General features: G+C 39.0%; 1 protein-coding gene across 2 annotated transcripts; it reads left to right on the top strand.

Annotated features, from left to right (window-relative positions):
- Nucleotides 1-211: 211 nt before the first annotated feature.
- Nucleotides 212-19,259, top strand: ca5a (carbonic anhydrase 5a). Of its 2 annotated transcripts, none has more exons than XM_014970724.2 (7): nucleotides 212-707; nucleotides 4,203-4,400; nucleotides 8,911-9,029; nucleotides 10,055-10,150; nucleotides 14,554-14,616; nucleotides 14,793-14,951; nucleotides 15,981-19,259. In XM_014970724.2, the coding sequence occupies exons 1-7, from the start codon at nucleotides 566-568 to the stop codon at nucleotides 16,122-16,124; spliced, it is 921 nt and encodes a 306-aa protein (XP_014826210.2). In that variant the 5' UTR covers nucleotides 212-565; the 3' UTR covers nucleotides 16,125-19,259. The 2 variants fall into 2 exon arrangements, with proteins under 2 accessions (XP_014826210.2, XP_014826211.2); XM_014970725.2 differs by lacking the exon at nucleotides 212-707 and adding an exon at nucleotides 3,378-4,072.
- The last annotated feature ends 8,155 nt before the right edge of the window (nucleotides 19,260-27,414 follow it).

Here is a 27,414-nt window from a genome sequence, read left to right as displayed (position 1 = left end):
AAACAGACTTAACACTTTAACAGCCGTCCCAATATTACGCTATTTTCGGAACAAATGTAGGAATAATGATGTAAGCTTTTTACAGGTTTTTAACAGGGTATTTAATAATTACTGTGACACCTCGCGGCAGTGTTGACGGTTTCCTTAACGTTGTTATGGTTGTTGCTAACGCCCCTCACAGGAGTTCTCTGATTGGTCAAAACCGCAGCCCCTCCTCCTTGCATCGACTGTTCTGGTAAACCACCGAGGGTCTTCTTCAACTGTTTACGGCCCTAGCAGCGCATTTAAACGGGTTAGAGAAATGTAGCCATTCGCTGTAGCTTCACTGTAAACGGTGGTTTTCCTCTGCGGTGACATTCTGAAGGTTTTTCTCCGCCTCCAGATGAGCAGGAGGAGGATACAAAGGAAGAAGTAGCAGCCAGTCGATACAGTGTTTTGAACAGGCGGCTAACTTCAGTTCAGTGTGGAGTTTTAACAGCTAGCTGCGCGCGACTCTAACCGAGAAGCCCTTATAATTCACAGCGTAGCCGTTTTCAACGAAGCAGGTCTAGTCATTTGGAGGAAAATGGTGACTTTCTCTGCAGCGGTTAGACCTTTGGTCTCTCACCTTCAGCGACAGCTCGTCAGACACGCCATGAGTCCCAGGATAACGCCTGTCCGACGGTGCAACCTCACAGCGTGTTCCAGCAAATATGTCCTGTCTCAGAGTGAGTACAGATGATGCTAGTTGCATGTTTCCATGTTTTATTTTGGTTCAACTGTGACATTAGAACATTTTATTGTGAGACGGTGAAGGAGGAAATGGGTGCATGCCCCTTTTTAAGAAAAATCAGCAGATCAATAACAATTCGCGCTTTGACAAATAATGACTCCTGACGATGCTGTCCATTTAAAGCCTTTTGCCTCACACAACTGCCTGCTGAGGCTATTGTAATCCAACAAAAGAGTTTGCATAACCTCCATTTATCTCTTTTACACTTTACTATCAGATTTCAGCACCAGAAAGAACTCTATGTCCGTAAACTGCTTTAATCCGCTGCGATTTTATCTAGTTTGATTGTGGATTTAGTTTCTATTTTCCCTAATCCACCTCTAAGAGTCATCACATGTCACATGTATTTTTAATGACCATAAAGTTTTAAACACACCCATTCTGGTCTGTCAGGTCCTTGTCTTACAACGCCCAGTTACATAAAGTTTCTCTGTCCGCTTTAGACCACAAATAAAACATGCAAAAAAACATGGAGAAATGGAAAACGATAACAAACAAAGCTGCGTTTTCTTTCTGAATCAATTAAAAGGAGAATACATTCATATTTCATTTGTTTTTATGTTAATTAGGAGATGTTTATCTGAAATATCAGCCTTCATAATGATCACCTTTAAATCATATGATCATTATGAAGCTGTGGTTCATCCAGCCATACAACTCTGGATGCAGTTACCTTCATAATGTCTAATGACTCAAGGCTCAGGGGCCTAATGTGGCCCGCCATAAGTTTTTATGTGGCCCTCTATTTAATTTAATCAGTTGTGTGATTAAATGTTGTTTTACCAATCAAATTAAAGCAGTTTCATCAGTATACTGCCAAATTACATCAATGTATAAAGATGCTTCACATCATTGAATTTCAAGAAATGCATCAAATTAAGACATCAAATTATTGTTAATAATAAATTGTTAATAATAATAATAATTGTTAATGGGTATTTTTATCAGTACAATTTGCCACATCCTGCCCTCTGACGACATTTGTGATCATGATATGGCCTGAAATGAAATGGTTTGACACCACTGCTTTAAATTTTCCAATAATAATAATAAACAATAAAGACAGACATTTTAACTTTTTTCTTTTCACTTGATTTAGGTTGTAATGATGATCAAAACTTCTAAAGCGTGTATGGAAAAATTGTAATTTCTTCCAGCTGATTTGCACTGTCTTCTTTGATGACATCTTGTGGCCAAAAGGATGAAGTGCAGCTTAAATCTACTTTAACTGCTCGGCTATATCCGATCATTCAATGGACAGATTCTGTAGGATTATCTTTTGACAATTATCTCTGATATCAGACTGTCATTTAATATTCATATGTGTGGAGTAGTTTCCCTCTGGCGTCTTGACGTTTTTAAACAGACAAAAAATAGTGAGAATCAGGGGGTTCCACCTGGACAGGACAACACACACACACACTTAAGGGAAATTTAGATAGACCATTAACCCAAAGGTCATGCTTGTGGACTGTAGGAAGCCAGAACTCTTCAATTCTAATAAAATTTGATTGACTCAATCCATAGGCTATAAAACCGGGATTATGATAATATATATTGCCATTTCCAGCTTTATTTAATGCAAACTGGAAGGTTGTGTCTTTACTTTCAAGCTGTGGTTCATCCAGCCATACAACTCTGGATGCAGTTACCTTCATAATGTCTAATGGCTAATAAACCAGCATCTTTTCACGTCATGCTCTTCTAATTCTCTGCCAGTGAACCAGTTCCTCATAAACAATTAAAGTCGGTGCCAAACAACCAAAGTGGTGACTGGAAATCATGGAAATCTGGTCCTACTGCCTCTGAAGCACTGTGTTATTGTTTTCTGTGACACATGGCCGATATTCAGCTTCAAACTGCAAAATAGTCTTTTCTCGTAACAAGTAAAAAAAATAGAAATGTGTACTAGATGTTTTTCCAATTGTTACTTATAAAATATAACAAAACAGAAATCTCTCAGGATGCAGAACAGTAAAAAAAAAAAACAGAATAAAATATGTGATACACTTAATTCACCATTAACAGAGACGTTCATACAAAAATACAGTCTGTGGTTGCTCTTAAAGGAATTTAAAAACTTTGCATTAACTCACGCCCTTAAAATCAACCTGCTTATTGGCACCATGTTTTTTTCGATCATGTTACAATTTTTCTGCGTTATCTCCTCTGCCTTTCTGTCATCCTAGCAAATCAGTAATTTTTTTAATGAGAAGTTGACTCAGCTCCACTATTCACTAACTTCAGCTCATCTGAAGTTAGTGAGAAACTTAAGGAGCTTGTCATGTGTTTAAGTGGTTCTGTTTAAAGAGGATTTTGCATCTCAGACTGGACTCTTTTTGGGCTGTTTGTCTTTTCAGTATGGCCCCGCCATCTTTATTTCTGCATCAACAGCTCAATGTGCAGCAGCGCCCTCTGCTTGATAGAGGTCAAACTACAAGACTATGAGCGTCTATTCAGATGTTGTTTAATGTTCGATTGGTACTAATTTTAATCTGATAAACTTTATTGAATAATTGCCAACCAATTTTCATGATTTTTGTGTTATTTGAAGCAGAAGTTGAAATATAATATTTAAACAGTAGCAACATCTGTTGTTGGCTGTTTCTGCTCATCTTCATCCTGTGCTGAGGTTTTGTTTTGGGAATTGTCAGTTCAGCTGATTTATAAATATTGTCTAATATTAACACATGATCCACAAGATGGATTACCAAACAGCTCAGAGTAGCGCAGTGTGCTGTGGCTTGGTAAGCAGTTATTGTGTGAACAGTCAACCACAGGAGGAGGAGCTACAGCAGTCTGATGATGATGAAGGTAAGCTCCCAGTCAGACCCGTTCAGGAATCAGAAGAGGAGCAAACAGTTCTGTGTTTCTGGTTTCATCCTGTTGGTTTGGATTAAGAAGGATGAAGTAGATTTTTATGATTTTTTTGGACAGTTTTTCTGGAGGTTCTCTGGACGCCAAGCTGAGTTTGGGGTAATTAGAAGTCAGAAGAGTGCGAGCCGGCGTTCTGACCTGCCAGAGGTCCCGGTCTGCTGCTCCTGCTGTGGAGCGGAGCTGGGGGAATGCCAGGACATTCCGAGTGTCATTCTCTCTACAGCCGGCCCACTTCTCTCTTTTTTAGTTGTTTCCTTTAAAGAAAAAAAACTTCCTTCTGCTCCTCTCTGACTTATTTTCTCCCTTTAGTTCGTCCTCAGTGGACAGAGGAGTTTGTGTCCTTGTAGGACTTGAGTGTAGTTGATAGATGTTTTAAAATGGACTGTTTGAAAAAGCTGGAGGCAGCTGAGCACAATGGGGAAAGTAGGTGTCAGCATTTGCTTTTTTGTTTTTTTGTTTTGATGGAAACAGCAGCAGCTTCATGAAATCTGATATTCCTTTTTAATTATTCCCCCTCTGCTTCTTCTTCTCTCCTTCCTGTCCTGGTCTCCAGTGCACCCCATGTGGCATGGGCCCCTGGAGGTCCCAGGAGGGGATCATCAGTCTCCCATCGACATCGCTGTGAAAAAAGCCATCTTCGACTCGGAGCTGAAGCCGCTGGAGTCCAGCTATGACCCGCAGACCTGCCAGCAGATCTGGAACAACGGTTACTCCTTTCTGGTCGAGTATGACGACACTACTGACAAGAACAGTGAGTAACATTTTAAACTTTTAATGAAAACTCCTTCAGAAATTACCCCAAAGAAACCTGTCTTATACAAAGTGGATCTATTGTTTATTCAGCCTCTTTCTCTTTCAGTTCCTTGTATAATTTCCCTTTAAATCTTGAGAAACCTCAGCAGGGTGACTGCATGTTTTGATCTACATAAGAGGATTATCTTGGCCCCCATTCCCTCTTAAAGAACCCCCACCATATATGTCTGAAAGGCCAGAAATCAGTTGAAACGCGCCATGTGCAGCTGCTGACCTTCATGTGACTCATGTGTTTATGTTGAGCTCAGTCTCACTTGTAATTGCTACCTTTTCTGTTTTAACTACCAGGCTTTTCCCAACATGCAATAACTCTAAATATCTGAGGCTGATTTCAGAAGAATTAAAAATGTTCAAAGGAGATGTAAGAACGTTTTCCTTTTTTAGCAACATTAACAGTAGAGGAGGTATTTTAAATTGTTTCTAATGTTTAACTTTCTCTGATAAGTTTATGACCACGGTAAAAAGTAATGACTTTAAAAGGGATTGGAGTCTCTGCCTTTAGGTTTCCTGGAAGGTTCATGGTCACTATTTGCCTGAACCAACCTGTTCCTCAATGGGGTTTTATGGGAAATGAATCAGCATTTTCCACAAAATGCTGAATCACACCAGGAAACAACGCTTCAGTTTTTCCACTTAGTTGCAACGTTTCGGACTGGGCAATAAAACAATAGACACTTGATCAATATCTGTAGAAAAAAAGTCTGATAGAATTTTGTCCAATCCTGAACCGCACAGCATTCTGGGGGATGTAGGAAAAGGAAATGCTTTAGCTGCTCATTCTTTCAGGTCCCACCAAGAAAAGTTGAAACCTGACTGAAGTCGACTCTCCACCTTCTTTAAATCTAATGAAATTGGTGGCAAACGTTTGTGCTGCGTTTTATTTTTAAAGATTTTAATAAATGGTTGTATAGGTCATGAAAAGTCAACCAGCCCCTTCACCATCTCTAAATCAAAGAAAAGTGGTGTAAGTCAAGTCTCCTATGTTTGTGCAGCAAAATCTTTTGTTTGTGCTTTTGCTTTATGATATTAATGAAAGTTTAAAGGTCTAAACGTCAACCAGCTCCTCCCTCCCACTCCACTTTACCCAAATCTAGCAAAATTGGTGTAAATCATCTGCAATGTTTATGCTGGTTTGTGCAGCAAAGATTTTTTGTTTGTGCCACCATCATTTTAAAGATATTAATAAAAATATCTGATGATCTACTGCACAAACATAACACCGTTTATTGACACCAAATTTGTTAAATTTTGTAAAAGTAAGCGGGGCAAGCGGTTTTTGTTAAAATCTTTAAAATCATGGCGGCACAAACTAAAATCTTTACTGCACAAACATTTGACACCAATTTTGTTAGATTTGAAGAAGGTGAAGGGGCCAACTTCACTCGGGTTTAAGGTTGATGACGTTGACTAACTCACTCACTCTTTGGTTACCTAGCAACAACCTGTTGAGTAGCATGCGCAGCAGCAGTTTCATGTTGCCCCCAACATAATCTGGCAGGTGTGTGGAGGCTAAAAACGGGCCTAGCTAGCAAACTTTCTAGAATCCATTAGGATTGTGGGAAATGAGGGAATTTATCACGAGAAATGTAGGCAGTGTGTATCCTTCACTATGAAATCTCATCCGTCCTTGAACAGAATGCACACAGTGAGGATGTGGGAGGAGTTTAAAGTTGTCACCATAACTCTGTTCAGGAATGAGACTGCTTCTTTTATTCGAGACAATGTACAAAGAAGTCATTGTTTTCAAGTGGACATCAAATCCCCGATCTTAGGGAAACCTGAGAGTAGAGCTGAACAAGTGTGAGCAAGGAGGCTGACAAACCTGAACCAGTTCTCCCAGTTCTGTTAGAACAGGGGTGTCAAACTCAATTTCACAGAGGCCACTTCAGCATATTGGCCCCCCTCAACGGGCCACATTGACAGTAGAGATCAGGAGTGCATCCCTGCTAAAACACCCCAGACAAAAGGTTGACTTCCCTCATTCAGTTCTGTAGAGGCTTATAATGAGTCAATGGTCCAGGTGTGTTAGAGAAGGAATGCATCTAAAGCTGCAGATGGTAGCTCTGGAAAACTAGGCTTGGGCAGCCCTAGCATAAATGTATAAAAATACAATGTTAAAAATAAATTAAACACCTCATATTGTTAAATAACTGATTTTATGTATTGAAGTTTTAAATATTACATTTCAGTTTCCATGGATGTAAAATTACTGCTCAGTTTAAAAATTAAAATATTTAAATCAGTGTTTAAAGGTGAGCAAACAAATAATAAAAACAAGTCACATGGGAAGACATTATAGACTTTACGCAAAGATTTAGTCTCAGAGGCAACTGAAGCCAATTAATTAAAAAAATCCTTTCTGAATATCATTTCAAGTTCTCTGAACTAAATGCGTCCTTCTGATCGGGAGCTGACAGCGTGTTGAAGAGTTATGGACCGGACGCTTTGGAGCGTCTGGTTAGGAAGCGCATTACAAACCTTTGGTTGAAATGGCGCGTTAAATTCAAGTCTCCATTACAGACCAGAGAAAACTAAAGAGAATGCAACGTTGTGTTAATCCATTTGAGGAGCCAGCAGTTTATCTTGTGGAAATAAATGACGATGCAAAAGTTAATTAGACTGTAACATGCGCAGTCCACTGCTCAACCACTCCGGATGCGGCTACACCGCTGCGAAGACTTAGAAACCGCTGGAAGTAACTCATCCAGCAGCGTATTTAACAAATGGAGACTTCTGGGTTCACGTTACCCAAGAGAGCGGCGCTCTGGAGGAGCTGCAGACGTAACATCTGTCAGTTTCTGAGAATTAAATTAAACATTTATCTGTTTAATTTGTGATGGGATCTGGATTCACGGTGAATATTAACTAAACCGCATAAAATGCGACTAAATAGCCGATGTTAATATGATTGTGAATTTTCACGGATAAAAATAGTACATGACCGAGTTTTTTTTTTAAATTTTTTTATTTTTATGTTGTCAGTCAAGATAACGTCTAGCGCCACCTGCCCCCTGACACCAACTCACACACATCTTCATTCACAGTCTTACTTGTAAATCGATTTTTCTTTTCTTGGACGTTTTGATGTTAGCTTGTCGATGTCTCAGTTTTATTCGCTGGGAAAATCAATAAGCAGCTTGAGGTGACTCTGCTGCTCTCTAGTGGCGAGAAGCCGTAACTTGGCTGGTAACAATCGGAATGCATTGTGGGAGATGTAGTTTGTAGTCAGCTCATGCTCAAAACCTATTTTAAGTCAATCATCGGCCTATAAAATGCTGGGGCAGGCCACATAAAATGACATGGCGGGCCACATGTGGCCCTCGGGCCTTGAGTTTGACACATGTGTGTTAGAACGAATGGGCCAAAATCCCAGAACACTAACTGTGAGAAGCTTATGGAAGGAAAGCCAAAATATTTGATTCTGTTCATAAAGTTTAAAGCCAATTCTACAAAATACTAAAGGAAATATCGGGAAATTTTCAAATTTATAGAAAGTAAAAAAAAAAAAAAAAAAAAAAAAAAAAAAATCAAATAAAATGTTTTATTGTCCTGGAAGTTGGCAAATTAATAAATGAGTTTGGTAGTTTTGAGATGCCTAAAATGGGATGGGTTCAGCCCAATTTAATATCAGACAGACTGAAAACTTGATTTTCTTTTTTTCTCATGACTCTAGTTGTTTAAATGCAGCATGAAGAGTTTTAATAACTAAACAAATCACCAACAGTGTTGGCACAGGTTCTTGAAATCCTTTCAATTAGGTGTTTCCATGATCTGGAAAGTGCTTGATTTCTGTATAAAGTCCTTAATGGTACTTGCTATTCAAATGGCACAGTTTTGTAATAAAATGCAATCTAACATTTGCATTTTATTACAAAAAGATGCAAATGTTAGATTGCATGTTTACATGTTCCATGTCTGTTTACATGGAGCATGTAAACAGACATTTATAGATGACAAAAACACATAAACGCAATTTTCTTCACTGTCTGAAGTTAAATCAGATCAAACTTCTCGTTTTAGATCAGTTAGAATTACTAAAAATAATTTTTATTTGTAAATATCAGAAAACTTGGCGAGAACAATTTTTAGAGATTTTTCTTTTTCAGACCAGTCAGGTGTAAGAGACATTTCAAAACATAAAACAGCCTTTTCCATGCTGTAGAAGGTAGAATAATATTACAAGTTATTATTAATAAAAATAAGTGATATTATACAATTGTGAATTGAAGCTGTCTCTTTTAATTTCATTTGTATTATTTTTATCTCCAATGTTTGAAAACATACCTTGAAAATTTTTAAATTGTACTGTGAGAAAAGTGCACAAACCCTGCAGTTAGAAACTGTAATTAAGAAACCTAATTTAAACTTTTCAGTGAAAACTCACCATTATCATTGCATACGGCCTGCTTCCCTAATATCCTGATATCTTATGTATGTTTCTTGTGTAGCACTTAAGGGAGGCCCCCTACAGGACAAATACAGGCTTTGTCAGTTCCACTTCCACTGGGGTGAGAGCAACGACTGGGGCTCAGAGCACACTGTGGACCGAAGGCTGTTTCCTGCAGAGGTACTGTGTCAGCACTGAAACATTCTCCACCAACACAGACATAAAGAGCAGTGAAGTTCATCTATTTTCAGCAGAATGTGGCAAAAGTTTCATTAAAATACAAACACAACATTAGAACTTCATCCTTAAAAGGTTTTTAATATAATGGTTTGAATATTGTTTGATAAAAGTCTAAACAAATGACCAGTCAATCGTGATTAATTGCATGTGTCCATTGTTAAATTGCGATCAATAGCATATTAATAGCACGTAATAAAATCTCTGCTCATGCAAACATGAGTTCAACTGCAGGGTGAGACTTAAAAATATCAGACAAGAACAAAAAAGACATGATTTTTGAAACGTTTTAGACTGAATTAGTCATATTTTGCTTATATTAAAACTGTATCTCTTGGCAAAAAATAGTTACAAAAATTGTGGAGGTCACTTTCTATTAAAAACACGGGAAAATCACATTATAATCACATTATAGACATGAAAAACATGAATTTTCTTTTGCTTGTGAGACATACTGCGATCAGAAAATATACCAAAAACATCAGAATTAGTCCTTTACTAGCAACTACTCTGGCTTTAATCAATGTCTGAATTATTTTAGGATTCCTGAAATAAAAACATTTTCTTCTTTAATCAGGTTCCAGTCATGGTTTTACTTTAAGACTAGAAAAAGGCAATCCGATCTAAACAGAGCCTGGCTTTACTTAGTTCTGCTGCTTCTCTTACATACGCTTGGAAAATTTTTTTAATTTGCATTAAATAAACATTAGTTTTTTTCCTCCCAAGTTTGGTTTCACTGCCCAGATCTATGTCCCTAGACTCCAACATTTATTAGATGTTATGTTGTTCCATTTTGATTTCATGTGATAAGATGTTCCAGTGACTGTGCATGTTGTCCTTGGACCTCTGGTGCCCACAGCACAGTTTGGGTTTGTGTGAAAACGTGCAGGGCGTCAGGTTTCAGTTTACAGAAACTCATTGTGTGTGTGTGTGTGCGCGTGTGCGTGTGTGTGTGTGTGTGTTTTCAGCTCCACTTGGTCCACTGGAACTCTGACCGGTACACTCTGTTCGAGGAGGCGGTGATGGAGGAAAATGGACTAGCCGTTATTGGAATTTTTCTGAAGGTACACAAACATATTGTCAGGTCCACTCTCGCATTTCAAAATATCCAAAAGGCAAAAAATGCCAGAGCAGCCCAGGAGGAGGGTTTCGACTCGCTCAAGCAAATAAAGCACTCGCGGAGACTCCTTTCTTGTTTCCAAAAAGGTTTCTTTTACTTACAAATATCACAAAAAGTAATCTCCGAGTTGACTTCTACAAAAAAAAACTTAATTTGCGGTACAAAGATCATTTCGCTCCTCACTCCTTTGTCAAACAATCAGCTCAGCCCCAACAGCTGTTTGTGCCTGTTAATCACTGCCTGCTGCTGACTGACAAGGAGGAGGGTCTAAAAAAGGAACAATTAAATACATACATAATTGAATATACAAAATTGAGCTACCATTAATTTGTCATTAAGTCATTAAGAACCAAAGAGGTGAACTTTCATCCTGTAAACCTCAAGAGGTTTACTAATGTCCCCTTCTGGCCACCACAGAAATCTCAGGAAGTCCCTGTCCTCTTCATCCACATAAACTTGATAAAACATTGCCTCAATGTCTGCCATAACAGCAATAGGTTCTTGGCGAAACCTCAGCAGTACCCCAATCAGGGTGTTTGTTAAATCAGGACCTTGTAGAAGCTCCTTGTTCAGAGAGGTTCCTTGAAATGAGGATGTACAGTCGAACACCACCCTAAGTTTGTTCTTTCGTTTATGGTAAACACCATGATGCGGAATGTGCCAGACATGTCCATCCTCCCTGTAAAGCTGCTCAAGTGGAACCTTTTCTGCATAGCCTTTTTTCAAAATGTCCTCCATGAAGGATGTGTATTCTTCTGCATACAATGTATCCTTCTTAAATTTTTTCAAAAGGTGCAGTGTGCGTTCCTTAACTATTTTATAGTTATCAGGCATGACTTTGTCTTTATTTCGGAAAGGAAGTGGTAAGTGATAGTGTCCGTCTTTAATATATGATGACTCAGAAGCAATCTTCATAAAACACTTATCCTCAACCGACATCTCATTTTTCTCATCATACATGTTCTCTGAGAAATCCTGGTTATATTGTTTGGTGAGCAAATCCTTCAATTCAGTAACGGAAATTCTGTTACTTGACACTGCAATAGGCCCAACATATTCTGTGGTACTATTAACACTAAGTGGTCCAGTTACAACCCATCCAAGAACCGTTTCTACTGCATACGGTCCATTCTCATGACTGTTTATAATTTTCCACGGCTCTAACGCTCGAGGAACATTAGTACCAATGAGGAGTTCAATGTCTGCCTCAATTTCCCTTAAATGGACACCTCTGAGATGAGGCCACCTCTCCAGATCAGCTTGAGTGATGATGTTTTCTTTTGAGACAGGTATTTTATCCTGTGTGTAAACCTTTGGCAGGTCCAAATATGTACAGCCCTCCAAGTCTCCCACCTCTAGTCCTCTGACCTCATAGGTCCCTGCAGGCCTTTCCTGTCCCATTGTTCGCAGAAGTATCTCTGCTTTACGTCCCTTCAAATTTAGCCGGTTCATCAAGCTTTCAGTACAAAACGTCGCTGTGCTGCCCGGGTCAAGGAAAGCATAGGTCTGAATGTATTTATCCCCTTTTGCCACCTTAACTCGGACAGGAACTATTGCAAGTGCACATTCTCTCCCGGCCCCGGTTCCACCACCTGCTGAAACCAGAGCACTGCTTATGGGAGTTTCTTCAGACTCAGTTTGACTGTCTTGCTTTGAAACTTTTGCATTTACGATATGGAGTACTGTTGGATGTCTCATTTGACACACTTGACACATTAGCCTACGCTTACAATTTTTGCTTAAATGACCTTTTAGTAGGCAGCCAAAACAGTATCCGTGACTTCTCAAAAATTCAACTTTACTGTCATGTGACTCTGTTTTAAAACGCAGACAGTCAGTTAAGTTGTGTTTACCCTGGCAGAATCCACAGTAAGGCATGATGAGCCTGGGTGTGGTTTCAGGCGGTAGTGGAGTCAAAACTGCTTGCTTTGCAGCACATCCTGTCTTCTCTGTAACTATTGAAGTTGCAAAGCTGCTGTTTTTACCTCTTATCGATTTTAGTTCACCTTTACCCCCTGGGAATGGTTTTTTGGTTGCTGTTTGGTCTTGAAGGTCTCCAAACAACGGATCCAAAAGCATGTTGGCGTGGTTTTCTACAAACTCAACAAGATGTTTAAATCTGACTCTCCTGCCAGTTTTTTGTTGTATTTCATAAGCTGTGGTTCGCCATCTTTCTCGCAGTTTGTAAGGTAGCTTGGATGCTAGCAGCCTTAAATTAGATGGAATTTCAAGTTCCTCTAAATACTGTAAATCTTGCATTGCATTACAACATCCCCTCAAATACATTGCATATGCATACAGCATTTTTCCATCCTCAGCTTTAATCACTGTCCAGTTCAATGCTTTATCCAAATAAGCTCCAGAAACTTTAATTTCATTTCCAAAGTGTTCCTTTAATAGTTGTTTAGCTTCTCTGTAGCCTCTACTTCCTTCCATATGTAAACAGCTGCAAACCAAATCTCTTGGCAAACCAGATGTAAATTGTTCTAAATAATACAGTCTGTCTTTATCATTTTTAGTCTAGTCTTCGATTAGTTGTTCAAATGCATGAACAAAAGATTGATATTCTAACGGGTTACCATCAAATACAGGGATATTTCTCGGAGGTAACAACGACAGGTTTTGGTGGTTGACAATAAGTTCTGCTATGTCATTTTGTCTTTGAATGACAACATTCAGATTTTCATTATCAGCAGTAACAGCCACATCTGGATAAACCCGTGCAGTTTGCGATGTATTATGATCATAAGTCTCACTTTCAGTGGGATTCTTATTTTGAGTTTTGTTCTCTCCTGTGCTTAAACTCTTGGGAGAAGATTTGAGTCTCCCAAAAATGGTCTGTTGAAGTGGAGTTTTTGGTATAGCACCTAGCTGCATAAACTCCACGCGGCCCTCCATTGAGTCTGGTTCTTGATGAGAGCTGTAGTATTCATTCATGCCATCACCTAAAGATGGTTTCTGGTCCACCTCATCACTTTGTAAGGTTTTTATTTTAGCTGTTGATGCTGCAAGATCAGCTTCTAGCTCAATTTGCTCCATCCTTAACTTCAATTTTGCTTCCTCCATTTGCAAAGCATGCTTTTCTTTCAAGGCAGCAACTCGTGCCAGTGCAGCAGCCTGTTCTGCTTTAGCCTTTTTTAACTCTGAAGAGACAGAGGAAGTCCTGGATGGTAATGATCCAGAGGAAGAGGATGACTTTGATTTCTTTGATACATTAGATATGCTGTCTAATGGCCTGATTGTTGATTGTAAAATGTCTTTTTTCCATGTTTCAACATCTTTCAAAAAATAATCTAGATTAGTTATTCGAGGCTCAAACCAGTCAGCGTAATCATCTTCCTTTTCTTCCTCTGATAAGAGCTCTTGAACCAAATTATGAGCATTTTTAAACTCATCCACAGCTTCCTTAAATGCTTGTACTGAATCATTAACTGTATCAACATTTCCCGCATCCGTCATCAAAGCCTTTATTTCATTAATCTTTCTAGTGCAGGCTCCCAATCTGGCTCTGCGCGAGAGGACGCGCACCCTTAATATGTCCTCAGACGCAGGCGGGGTATCTGGGTCAGACGTTGTCAATGATCACACAATCCTCTTTTTGTTGCGATACTTTTCCAAAATCCACAACTTTGCTTTCTGTGGTGATCGATTGTTCCTCTACAGCGCAGCTGCGCTTTCATTCATAAGCTCGATCAGCTGATTTTACTCACGGCCCGCTGGCGGCTTTCTTTGTTCCTCCGTGAGTAGTCGGGTGGATCCCACAACTTTGCCTTTGTTCTTTTTGTCGTTGAAGATCTTTGTACTTGTCAGGTCCACTCTCGCATTTCAAAATATCCAAAAGGCAAAAAATGCCAGAGCAGCCCAGGAGGAGGGTTTCGACTCGCTTAAGCAAATAAAGCACTCGCGGAGACTCCTTTCTTGTTTCCAAAAAGGTTTCTTTTACTTACAAATATCACAAAAAGTAATCTCCGAGTTGACTTCTACAAAAAAAAACTTAATTTGCGGTACAAAGATCATTTCGCTCCTCACTCCTTTGTCAAACAATCAGCTCAGCCCCAACAGCTGTTTGTGCCTGTTAATCACTGCCTGCTGCTGACTGACAAGGAGGAGGGTCTAAAAAAGGAACAATTAAATACATACATAATTGAATATACAAAATTGAGCTACCATTAATTTGTCATTAAGTCTGTGGAAATTAATTTAGCAAAGAATACATTTATCTAATTCTTAGTAGGCTCCAACACATATACACACACTTTGGTCATGAATCTGCTGCTTTCTGTTGAGCTCTTTTATGACGACATGAACTGTGACTTTAATCCAGATTAATGTCTAATCCCAATGCAGGTGGGAAAGAGACATGAGGGGCTGCAGAAGCTGGTTGACGCTCTGCCTGCCATCAGACACAAGGTCAGTCACACGTTTTGGAAAATGTGTCCAAGCTTTGTGTTTGGATGCATCAGATCACCAAACCTTTGGACTAAAATCTGTTTTTGAAGTGGCGCCCTCTGCTGGCGTTACATCCCAGCTACACTGAAGGCCTCAGGAAGCAATTTTAAAGTCTTTCTGTCTCTGTCCGTCTGCAGGACAGCGTGGTGGAGTTCACCCGCTTTGATCCAGCTAGTCTGTTTCCCTCCAACATAGATGACTACTGGACGTACCACGGCTCTCTGACCACGCCCCCTCTCACAGAGTCCGTCACCTGGATCGTTATGAAGCAGCATATTGAAGTCAGCCATGACCAGGTATGTGTCTGACTCACACCTGATGATTATTTTAAAACAGAATGCTGATTCTTGTCTCTTTACCATAGATGTTGTGCTGCATGTTTGGAAAAGTTGCTAGATCCTTTTCCTAGTGGTATAAACACGTTTAGTCTCCTCTGCTGAAGGAATATAATGAAGCTGTTCATTTTCACCAGATATTTGGGGAAGTTTTTATACACTGTTTAGATACTTCAGTGTCACTCAGTAGGGAATCAAAGCTCCTTTAGTGCCCCCAAGTGGCCAAATATAGTCAGTGCAGTCCGTTTTAACTAAACGGAAGGAAGAAAAGCTCTCTGGTTTTCAGAACTCAGTTTCAGTGCATCAACTTGTAATCTTAACCCTTAAAAATACCACAACAGTAAAACCAACTATCTTCTGCTTTAGAGCTCATGTTCAACTGAAACTGAAAAAAATTATTTTAGAATTTGGCTCCTCAAGTGGAAGAAAATGACCCCATCAAACTCTAATTCACAGACTAATAACACCTTTTTAGTTTTTTTAAAATGCTGTCCATATCTTTTCACCCACTACTTGAGTGGAGTTATGTCAGATGTGTTTGTTTATTTTGCAAGCATAATAAACGATTATTTTAGTTATTGATTATTCAGACAAAAAAAGTCTCATTCTCAAGATTTTTATGCTTTATTATACAATATTAGAGATGCATGAAAACATGGAACTAAGGAATTATTAGTTTGTTTTCTTACTTTTTCCTAATAAACTATAGAGATAATAAACTGAGACTGACAAAATCAATATCTTGGTCAAAAATGTAAAAAACAAAATGCAACAAACCTTCTTTCAAATGGTTCAGAAAGTGTCATTAGGAATTCTTAATATAATAAAATAATAAATAAAAAAATTTAAAATAGTAAAGCAAGCCGTCATTCAGAGCACATTGTCACCGAGACCCCATCTAGAATTTTTATCAATACCAGGACCAATACTGATATCATCGGATTGTAAAATCTGAACATTTTTATCAGTGCTTCATGCCTTTCCTTCCAGCTGGCGGTCTTCCGGAGCCTCCTGTTCACCTCTGCCGAGGAGGAAGTCCAGAAGAGCATGGTGAACAACTTCCGGGTGCAGCAGCCTCTGCGGGGTCGCACCGTCCGCTCCTCCTTCACTCCCTTCCTGCAGGAGGCGCCATAGAGGTGACGAGCAGAGCGGCGTATGCTGCTGGACTCAATAACAACACAACACTGCTCGTCGAAGCAGAACCAATGTTTATATGATCGGTTTCCTCTGGGGAGCTTCATTCAATACAATCACTTCCTGTTTTATTTTAATTAACAATTTTACAGAGGATGGAAAAAAACTTTTATTTTTAGTCAGAGTTTGGTTTGACTGTTTCAGACCAGTTATCAACAAGGGAATATGGGTAGCTGAGGGGGATTTTATTTTATTTGAATGATTATATTATCATAAATCATATTTATTCTACATTTTGGAGTTCAGTCACACTGAGCTTCAGGTTCAGTAAAAACCCAACAAGTCAGATTTCTATCTGTCTGTTTACAGTAAAATTCTCCTTTAAATTTTCATTCAAATTCTCCAAAAATCACACATAATTTTTCAGTCGGTCTTCTCAGGCTGCTGTTTGTTTTACTGAATGTGTTCGTCATCTGTTACAAAGCGATTCCTCTGAATATGTCTGACATTCAGAGCCATGTTTCACTCATTTTTTTTTTACTTTTAAACTGAGTTGTTGATTTTTTAACTCAGCCTTTGTTACTAAGACGCACAAACATGCAATGTTCGAGCAGCACACTCGTAGCGACACGGCGCGTGGGAATGAAAGTATAAGATTCAATGAACCCTAGTGCCTTTAAATGTTCCGATTTCTCTTTTGTGTTGGTTTAATTCTCGCCTGATTTTTTTTCTTTTACTTTACAGAATTAAAAGAAATGGCAGTCGGTTGAGACTTTCAGTCAATCTTGTCAGGATTATATCATCTGATTGTATCAGGTTGATCTCTTCAGTCTGCTTTATTCAGATTGGTTCAGTTGGATAAAACTAATCAGATTGTACCTGTTAAAGCTGAGAAAATGCAGTCTTCTAAGCTACTGTTGTGCCTTTGTGGCTCTCACCCAGGGTGATATAGCCTAGGGGTGGCACAAAAACTGAATCAGTTCTTCTCAATGTGCATAATGTAAGCGCTGTAGGAAAATATTGCTGTACACTTGGTGATAAACACTTCCTGTTCCTGAACAGGTGGTTGTTGGAAATGAGAAGTTGTTCTCAACCAATTTACCTGGTGAAATAAAACAACAAAATAAGTACAATTATGTTTAAGTTGCTTCATAATCACTTTCTTTTTCTTAATGGACTCTAGATTACGTGAGTGACAAAAATGCACTAAAATCAGAGTATAAAATAAATAATAATGTAAATACATATAGACTGGGTGAACCCAGGGTGCCATTCACTGCAAGATGATTTATTTTAAATCAAAGAGCACAAAAAGTGGCTACTTTGAGCGTATTTTCAGCAGATATTAAACTTGTTTCTTCTTCTACACCCAGTGCATTTTGCAACAGATTCTACTGAGAAGGATTTTGCAATCTTCTCAGTTTTAAGCAATATTCAGTTATCTGAGGAAGTCCAGCCTCCTTCCTGCTTTGCGTCATGCCTGTCTGTTGCCGTTACGCCCCCCTGTGCTGCTCTGCCACAAAGATGAACTTGAAGCTCGAGGTGAAGAGACGCATCACGTTTGTCCTCGGCGCGTGAAGTTTTTTTTATTTCTGATTTATGGTCCAGTTGAGGCGAGAGGCCACCGTCCCTGTAATCCCTCTTTCACAATACAGCTATCTAAACTCGCAGCAGTGACCACGGGGGTCGTGAACTCCCCTCGCCGGAGCAGACAGAGCGGGACGCTGTGCGATGAAATGCAGCGAGTGATGGCGACTTGTTCTGAAAGCTTCAGAATAGTTAGATAAACACCACAGGGGCCACAGCAGGCGCGAAACATTGCTGCTTGGTTTGGGTTTTCTTTGGGTGTCAAACTCATTTTCAGTTTTGGGCCACATAAATGTTCTTAAAGGGCCAGTTGTGTGAAGAAATCTGTTATCAAACTGTTAAAATATTAATAAATGGCTGTCTGCATTCTGTAAGTAATAATTAAAATACTCTGGTTTACAAAAGTATTCACACCATTGACCTACAACCAAAAACATTGAAATATAATGTGAAAGACCAACACAAAGTGGCATACTATTATGAAACGGAAAGAAAATCTTTTATATTGATCAGTCCTGTCAGGATTTTTCGATTGTCGTTCAGATTCCAGATTTTGTGGTGCAAATTTAGAAATATTTACAAGAAATTTTGCCAACTTGAGATCAGATGTGACTTTTTGTTACTCGTCATATTGATCACAAACTGTAACTTCACATCAAGTAAGACTGAGGCGGAAAACAAAAGTTATTAGTTGTTTTTATATTTCGTTGTCTCCTGGTGGTCAAGGAGCCAATGAAAATCATTTTGAGGGCCACAAAAGGCCCCCAGGTCACACTTTGGACTCCCCTAACTTAAACCTAATGTTTTTTCACTATTTTTGCAGAAAATTTGTAAGACACTCACAATTATGCTTTAGGATTTTTTTTTATTTTTGCGATTGTGAAAAACTGTAGGGACTGATTTATGCAGCTTGGAGCCTGGAGTGCCACGTCAAAAGCTACAGTGGGCTGGATTTGGCCCCGGGGCCTCGAGTTTGACACAGGTGGCGTAAAACATTAAATATGGGCGGTAACAGAATGAAGGGACCCAGAGCTGCTTTTACGCTCCAACTGTGCATTAAGTTACTTTTTTGCCTGTTTTCATTGCAATGTAACCTTAAAATACTTTAATGCCTTTTTCTGTCTGTAGTAAATTTGTTTACTTCACAATATCTTCATTACTGTAATTTATGAAGATGTTTTAAATATGTCCCTGATTTTTGATCTGAGGTATAACTGAATGTGCAGCATCACCTGCAGCTCAGAGGGATGTTTAAGCAGCTGTATGTTGTTTTTACTGTAACTGTAAGCAGTGCATATTCTCGCTGCTTATTTGTCCAGTGTTCAGCCTACATTCCTGCCCCCTCCCCCTCCGGTGTCACACTGGGCTACTCCCAGCATGCTTTGCTCCACCTGCGTGGCTTCGTTAAGATTGCCATCCAGCTGAGGGTGATTCCAGCTCCTCAAGAAGAGGGGGAAACTGTAAACCACTGATGTACATTTAGATTTTTAAAGAAACTGGATTGTAATGTTGAACAATAAACTAATATATCAAGTTGTTTGAGATCAATTCTGTCATTTTCTTTGCTACAAGCTTTGGTTAAAATGTCAGTTTTTATATGTAAACATTAGCTACATGCTAACAGTCAAACATGGTGGTGGTGGTGGAGTGATAATCTGGGGTTGCTTTACTGCGTCGGGATTAGTTTTTCTGACTGATAAAACCATGAGTTCAGGAGACTTTAACAGTCAGTTCTGACCCAAAACCTCTTCTAGAAAACTGAGGATAAATTTCCTTTTTCAACATCGCTTTGAATTCAAATCAACAAAATCATGGTTTCACCAGATGAAAAGTATTTATTACTGCTTTTACTTTTCCTTTAATGGATTTGTTTCCTGTCAAGTTTGATTTTTAGAACTATGTATGTCTCATTAAATGTTAAAAATGATCTAAAATGTACTCATTTTCACACCACTGACATCTGCACCCTTTCAGTGGCATGACCAAAAAAGCTTCTTGGGAGGGAGCCCCATTAAAAACCTGCAGACAATGCTACAACATATCCAAAGAAACATCAACAATATCAATATTTGTTTCCCACTCATTTCTGAATGTTTACCATAAATGCTGCCTCGTATATTCGGACTTTGATTGGCCATGAGTTCCTAGGATTTTTTTGCAGCAGTGTCATCCAGATGTCAATATTACAAGTTTCATCTAAAAATTTATAACCTTAAGAGTGTCCGCATCTTTAAAAGGTCTTAAATTCATGTATCTAAAACTAAGGCCTTAAAATGCATTAAATTCATTAGAAAATATTTATGTTGGCCTTAATGACAGGTCTTAAATTTTGTTGTGGCAGGACTGTTTAATCTCATTCTACATAGTTTATTTTTCTGGTGAGACTTTTCTGAGTTGCACGCAGACGGTTGAGGCTACCGCTAACTAGCTGCTAATAAACTCTGGCTTGCGAGCTATCTAGATTTTTTTCACATCTGCCTGGTAAATGCAAATTATTGCCAGTTGGCTGCAGGACATCAAGTCTTTCACTCTCTTCTGCTGCCAACCCGTACAATGTTATGTGCATTCTGTGCAAAAAATCTTGGCACTACTACGACAAATGTGATTTTTATCTTTGTACATCTCTATTGTGATACAGATCTTGAATTGTATTCATTATAGTTTTGAAAAGTCTGAATTTTAGTTGTGACCTTAGATATTGAACCATGTTGTTTAAGTTTGAAATTCAGGGTATTAACCATATAATTGCACAGATTTGAATTATGAAAATAAATATGCTTAATAATTAACAATGTTGGGAAAAAAACCCATGTTTTTTAATAAGATGAGGTGTATTTTCGACAGTATCGAAATTTGAGTATACAGTCATACAGGTCACGTGATCAACAACCGGATGTTACTACCAGTGGAAAACACAAAGACGATGACAGGAAGTGGTAAGAAGGCATGTTCTTAATGACTTATCTCATTAATGAGCACATTTACGTGTGATTTTTAAATGCGTTTTTTATTTAGTGGAAAAACCGCAATTGTATTTTTCAACACTAACAGAATATTGACAAAGTTGCGCACATTTCTAAAGGAAACAAAGTTACTGTGAAGCTTTTCCATCTGGTGGTTGTTTAAATTAAAACCTACTCTGTTCCCGATCCGGATCGTTTTCCAAAGTAAAAACCGCTTCCAGCTGCTTCAGTCTGACTCGGTCCTGTGCTTTGAAGCACTGCTGGCTCTATGAGGGGATGTTCAGCACAAACAAGCCGCCCAGGCACCTCCGGGTGGGCTGGGTGTGACCCACATTTCCACCCGACTCCAGCCACAGAGCAGGCGATTGAAGCCGACCGTCAGTGGGGTGTTTGTTGTGCTTGGCGGCGGGAGACTGAAAGCTCAGGTTCTGCTCAGACGCTCCGGTACCGGGTTTCCCCTGATTGTATGGATGAGGACAAACAATTGTTTCCAACAATATCATGGCTGAAATTATTGATTCGCCTCACAATCACAGGTGGGCAGAGTAGCCAAAAATTGTACTCCAGTAAGAGTAGTAGTGATATTTCAACATGTTTTTACTCAAGTTAAAGTAAAAAGTAGCCATCCAAGAAATGCTCAAGTAAGAGCAAAAAAAAAAAAAAAAGTATTCGGTGTAAGCAGCAATTCAAGGAGTAACTCATCAAATAATCAGTTATTTAATATTTAAAACTCACATAATCGGAAAGACAAAAATATAAATCTAAGTGGAAACTTCGGTATTTTAAGGACCAACATGGCTATAATATATATAAATAAAAAAATAAAATCAGGCTAAGTTTCTTATCTTTCAATAAGAAACATATTTAACTTTATCAAAAATTTAAGGTATCGTGGATTTTTGGTTAAAACATGTTTGAATTCATTGAGTGGGTGGGGAATCCAGAAGAGTAGCGGTACTTCAAAATAAAATTACTAAGGTAAAAGTAAAAGGTAAAGCATAGTAAAAATACTCCTGAAAGTACATCTTTTCAAAAAAGTTACTCAAGTAAATGTAATTGAGAAAATGTAACTAGTTACTATCTAACTGCTCTCAATCCACTTAAATTGATAAAGCTGAAGCTTTATTGTTATTATTGTTCATTCAATTTTGAAAAGAAAACCCTTGCTTGTTGATAAAAAGTTTTGGTGTTTTTATTTAGACATATTGGAATTGGTTTATTTTGCATTACTCCAGTGGAAACCCTTTTTCGCATCACACGAGACACTTAATCAGATGTTGCCTCTGGCTACGAAGAAGACGACAGAAAGTAGTTGGAGAATCATGGTGCGGAATGTTTTTTATGCGAACAAACTTATTCATGTGTGGTTTTAATTATGTTTCTTATTTAATGGAAACACTGCAATTGTGAAGTAGTTTTCTCGACATTAGCGGAATATTGACAAAGTTTTGCACATGCTTGTAATGGAAACGCAGCTAGAATTAAAGCAATTCTGCAAAGCAGAGTGGGTTAAAATTCTTCCAGAATAATGGTAAAGACATTTGATTGGCTGTTGAAGCTAAGAGTGGAAAAACCAGTTATTAGCTTTAAGGGGCAATTAATGCTTCACAGAAATCAAAATATGCCTTTGTATTCATCTTTGTGACAAAAGAAGAAGAAATCTGTAAGAGAGAAAATATTTTTTCATGGCTCTGTATCAATAAGTTACATGTATATTTTATGATTTTGCGTTTGGTTTGCACCATAGAGACTCTGTCCAGCTGCCATCATCAATGAAGAGAGATGAAAAGCAGAAAACAATCCAGATTCTGCTCAGTGTAAACAGGAACATGAACGGAGAAAATGTTCCTCTGAACTCCAGGCCAGCTGCTCTTCCTCTTCGTCTTGCTCCTGCTTCTGCAGCAGCTCCTCTGATCTGATTGTTTGGTGTTTCAGAGATTTGAGACAAAAGCTTTTCCTTCGTGGGATTTCTGTTTGGATTTGAGTGCAGCCTTAACTGGTTTGTTGGGGATGAAATGCTCAAGTCTCATTCTGATGCTCCTGTGTCAGGAAAGTTGATTTGGTCAAATGTTTTACCTCATTATTTTTCTGAAAGACATAATAATCATTGTTTTAAATATTTTTCTCACAGAAACCAGCAGAATTTTCATCCAAACCTTTCTGTATCAGGAGAGATGCAGGCCCACAGCATCATAGGTCCACCAGCTCAGAGCATGAAGTGCTTCCCCACAATTCATGCTTTTCTTAACACCAAATACGCCTGGAGTGTTTGTTTAAAAAAAGCTCAAAACTCACAGTTTCATTTAAATATCAAGAAGAGCTGAAGAAACAGCGGAAGAAAATGATTTTTTCTCCTAAATAACCATTTAGAGGTTCAATTTAGTTCAAAAATACTATATTGATCCTCAAAGGAAATTCAGTTTTGAATTTTTTTTTTACAGTTTTTAGTATTTGCTGCTGTTTCAGTGACACCACAGTTATGTAAAATATAACAGGAAACCATAGGGAGGCTTCCTTCCTGCCAGATGGCATTTGAGTATTTTAAAAATGAAAACACGTCTTGCAGATTTTTGCAGCTTGATTTAGTAGATGACTAATCTGAATAAAGATTTCCTGTTCAGGTTCAGGCAGAGAAGAGAGATAAAAATGCTCACCATCCAGATTTAAAGCCGAAGCTGCCAGATGCCTCCACAGTGACTCTGCACATGTGACGACTCAGACAGCAGAGAGCTTTCTTGGAAAGATGTTATGCAAAGTTTTAATCTTTAAAGCACAGACTTGTTGGAGTTTTGTGAGGATTGTCACATGAGGATTCAGAGAATCGAAGCAACATGGAAGAAATATCGAGACCATGGGGTAAATCAGTCGGAGCTCTCCGGAGGCTGCAGACAGATAATTTCCTGCATTCAGACGAGGTCAAAATGTTCAACATTTATTGAACTTGTACTTTTCTGAATACCTGCAGGTCAGACATCATAATTCCACCTTAATCCATGTCTGCAGTTCAATCCCGACTTGCCTGTCTGTCTGGGTGCAACAGTTCCCCCAGGCCCGAAACATTCTTCTGTCCCTGTTGGACTGGACAGTAGCCATGTTTCCATTCACCATATAAATGCTCAATTTGACATTTTGAAAATAAATATGCATAATGGATACACAGCAATTTAGAAAAAAACTCCTATTTTTTGATAAAGGGCTTTGGCGCTAGGATGAGGTGAAATTCTTTGTTGACTTTATCAAAATTGGTTTATTTCTCAAAACTGCAATGGAAACACTTTTTTGCATCATATGATCAACAACTGTATGTTACTACTGGCAGAAATGAAGAAGAAAAGGACGACAGGAAATAGTTGGAGGATGATGGTGTGGCATGATTTTAATGAGTCATCATAGGAAAAAAACTTATTCACACTTGATTTTAATTGTGTTTATCATTTAATGGCAATTGTGAAACTCTTTTTTTCCCAACATTAGTGCAACATTGGCAACGTTTTGCGCTCATTGGTAACAGAAACAACTTATAACATCCTGCTGAAGGCCACTGACATGAAATGATTCAACACAGGAATAAAATGGAGCGTTGAATCAAATTTAATCCACAGGAGGATCTCCTCAGTATTTGGGGAGTTTAGTGAGCACAACCGCCAGCGAACAGTTAACTCCCTCTTTATAACTGCCTATTTCAATAGTTCAAACATCAAATATATCTAAATATATAAGTGTCTGAACTACTGACACCAAATAGTTCAGACACCAAAGAAAGACACCGTGTTTCTTTGGTTTCTTTAGTTTCTGAACCAAAGGAACACCAAATAGTGGTGCTTATTTGCACTACAAACAGTATCTTATCTCCATTTCCAGAAAGTAGACATTGGAAGACAATCTTGGCACTTTCTCCAGTGCTAAGACTGAAAACAGTCCTAGTTATACTGCAGAATTTTGCATCCCTGGTTTCCCTTATTTCTGGACTTGGGGGTTCAGCCAATCAGTGCCAAGGAAAAACAACGGTGCTCCTGGATTCCTCTACTCCAGCTAAAGAAAATTCCTTGTAGATTTTGTTGAGGGTAAGACTCGGCATGTTATTGATCTCTGTAGCCGTTGAAAGGATAACTGTGTAAGTGTTAACCCCTCAGAGGTGGGAGTTGGTTGGGACGGGGTTAGCACTTCGGACAATGAAAGAATACCTCCACTGGGTTCTGTTTAGAGTATCGGGGTCTTCCACTGATGGAAGAAATTAATTGGAGCTCTTTAGAGCTTCAATTTATTAAACAGAAAATTTAAAAATTTAGTAACTATAAAACATGATGAGGTTTGGTTATTCTGTGAGCTTTTTTGGACAGAGACAGTAAAACTATCAAGGAAATTATGAAATCTGTTACTTATTGGTTTTGTAGTCAAACTTGCTTCTAAGATCATCCACCGGCTCTACTGCAGCATCTGATGCTGCAGAGGGAAGGCGACCTGAGTTACTGATCCAACAACACAAAAAAACGACTGGAGAGGAAAAGATGGGGTGTTTCTGACCGACTGACCTACAGCTCAATAAAAACATCTCAAGACAACAGAAATCTGATTCTTTAAAAACACAGATCCTTCTGGGTGCATCGATCTGGTTTCTAGCAGTGGGGCATCAGGGTAAAAATTAGATGAGAGGGTGTGAAACTTCTTCATGGCAGAGAGAAATTTTTGAACATTAATAATTAAACCTACGGCACCCAGATTTCAGCAAGGAAAGCCATCTTTGGTATTCCAGGTTAATTTCAGTTGCATACTCATACCTACTCTGCACAGCCAGGTGTCACTGGAAGCAGTAAGTGAACAAACTAATTCCCTCTAAGTGGCAGAAGCTGCTGCCACCCGTTCTGTTGGTGAGTTTCCTGGTGCATTTATGAATGAGGACAAAATACCACAGTTATTCGTTGATTGTAAAATTCTTCTCACGGGATCGGACTGACGCAACGTGATGCTGTAAGAAGATTCCAGCTCCTCATCTGACTGCCCACTTCAAAGGAGTGAAAGGATTTTTCTGTCCAATGTTGCGGATCTGAGGGAGAGTGTAAACAAAGAACAGTGGGCTGCTGGTGTGGGAGAGGTCTTGTCCTGCCAAATGTTTCCATATTCTCCTGCTGGGAATCTGCATGTAGGCTGCAGAAAAATTACACAAACATTTAGTCACATGTACTCCCTGTCCCACCGAACAATCGATGGTTCGGAGGGTTTCCTTGCAGGGTGTCTAAAGCTTTGGAGTCGGTTGAAGCAAGTCTGTGAACTATAATAGCTCTAAACAATAACAGTTGTGTTGCAGCTTCTCTTTACACACAAGCAATCCTCAACAAGAACTACAGGAGATTAGAAAAGTATTAATTTCTAAGTTTTATGTTACAGACTTAATCCTAATTGTTTTAAATTAATATCTCAAAATGTTATACAGAAATACCCTATACTGAGAATGTAGAAAATAGTTTTTGCAAATTTAATAAAACTAGAAAACCAAAAATCGGACACATGAATTGTGCAAGTATTCCCAGCTTTGGTTAATACTTTGTTGATCAACCTTTGGCTCAATTACAGCCTCAAATCTTTTTGAATATGATGCCACCAGCTTAACTTGGGTGATGGTGATGATGGTGGTAGGAGTTCGCCCCGCAGTGGGTGGGTCATCGTCAGCTCAATTCCCACTCTGTCTGCCTTTGTTGTTGTGTCCTGGTGTCCTCACCTGCCTGGCCTGCTGCTGTTGGTCAGAAGGTTCAATGGCACAATATGGCAGCCTTGCTTCTGTCAGACTGCCCCAGGGCAGCTGTGGCTACTATCCAGTGGCTTACCATCATCAGTGTATGAATGTGTGAATGGAAACAACTGATTTTATTGTAAAGTGTCTGTGAAGGCCCTGAAAAGTGCCATACAACTCAGACTTCATTTCTCCCCAGTCTTTAGGCAAAGACGCCCAAACTTCTCGAGCTCCATCAGGTTGCCTGGGAGACGGACATTTTCAGATCTCTCCGCAGACGTTCAGTTGGATTCAAGTCTGGACTTTCACAGAATGGTTCTGAAGCCTTTGAGATCCTGGTCAGGTGTGTTGGATCGTTGTTGCTGAAAAATGAACTGATGTCCTGGTCCAAGGTGAAGATGCTCTGGATCAGATTTTCATCCAGTATGTCTCTGTACATTGCTGCATCCATCCTGAGTAGTCTACCAATTCCTGTTGCTGCGAATATCCCCATAGCTCAGGTTCCTCCAGACATGATGCATTCACTCCAAAGAGTTCAGTCTTTGTCTCATCAGACCAGAGAATCTTGTTTCTCTTGGTAAATACCACATGGCTTTGTTTTTTGTTTTTTTGTTTTTTTATCAAGGAATACCTTTGGTCTGGTCACTGTACCATCCAGGCCTGATTGGTGGGTTGCTGCAGAGATGGCTGACCTTGTGGAAGGCTCTCCTCTCTCCACAGAGGAATGATGGAGCACCTACAGAGTGACCATCAGGTTCATGGTCTGGACTAAAGCCCTTCTTTCCCGGTCAGTTAGACATTCAGTTTAGCTATTCCCAGACTTCTTCCATTGATCAATGATGGAGGTCATGGAGTTCACTAGAACTCTCAGAGCAACAGAAATATTTCTGGATCCTTCCCCAGATTTATGCCTGAATACAATATTTTCTCTGAGATCTGCCGATAATTCCTTTGATTTCATGCTACCACTTTCGGCTATTTGTCTTTATTACAAAATGTGACTTCTGGGTTT

This window comes from Poecilia mexicana, unplaced genomic scaffold (genome assembly GCF_051168715.1).
Source record: "Poecilia mexicana isolate PSO_F unplaced genomic scaffold, ASM5116871v1 scaffold_6, whole genome shotgun sequence".
In the NCBI taxonomy this organism is placed as follows: Eukaryota; Metazoa; Chordata; class Actinopteri; order Cyprinodontiformes; family Poeciliidae; genus Poecilia; species Poecilia mexicana.
This window is presented reverse-complemented; position numbering and strand designations above follow the sequence as displayed.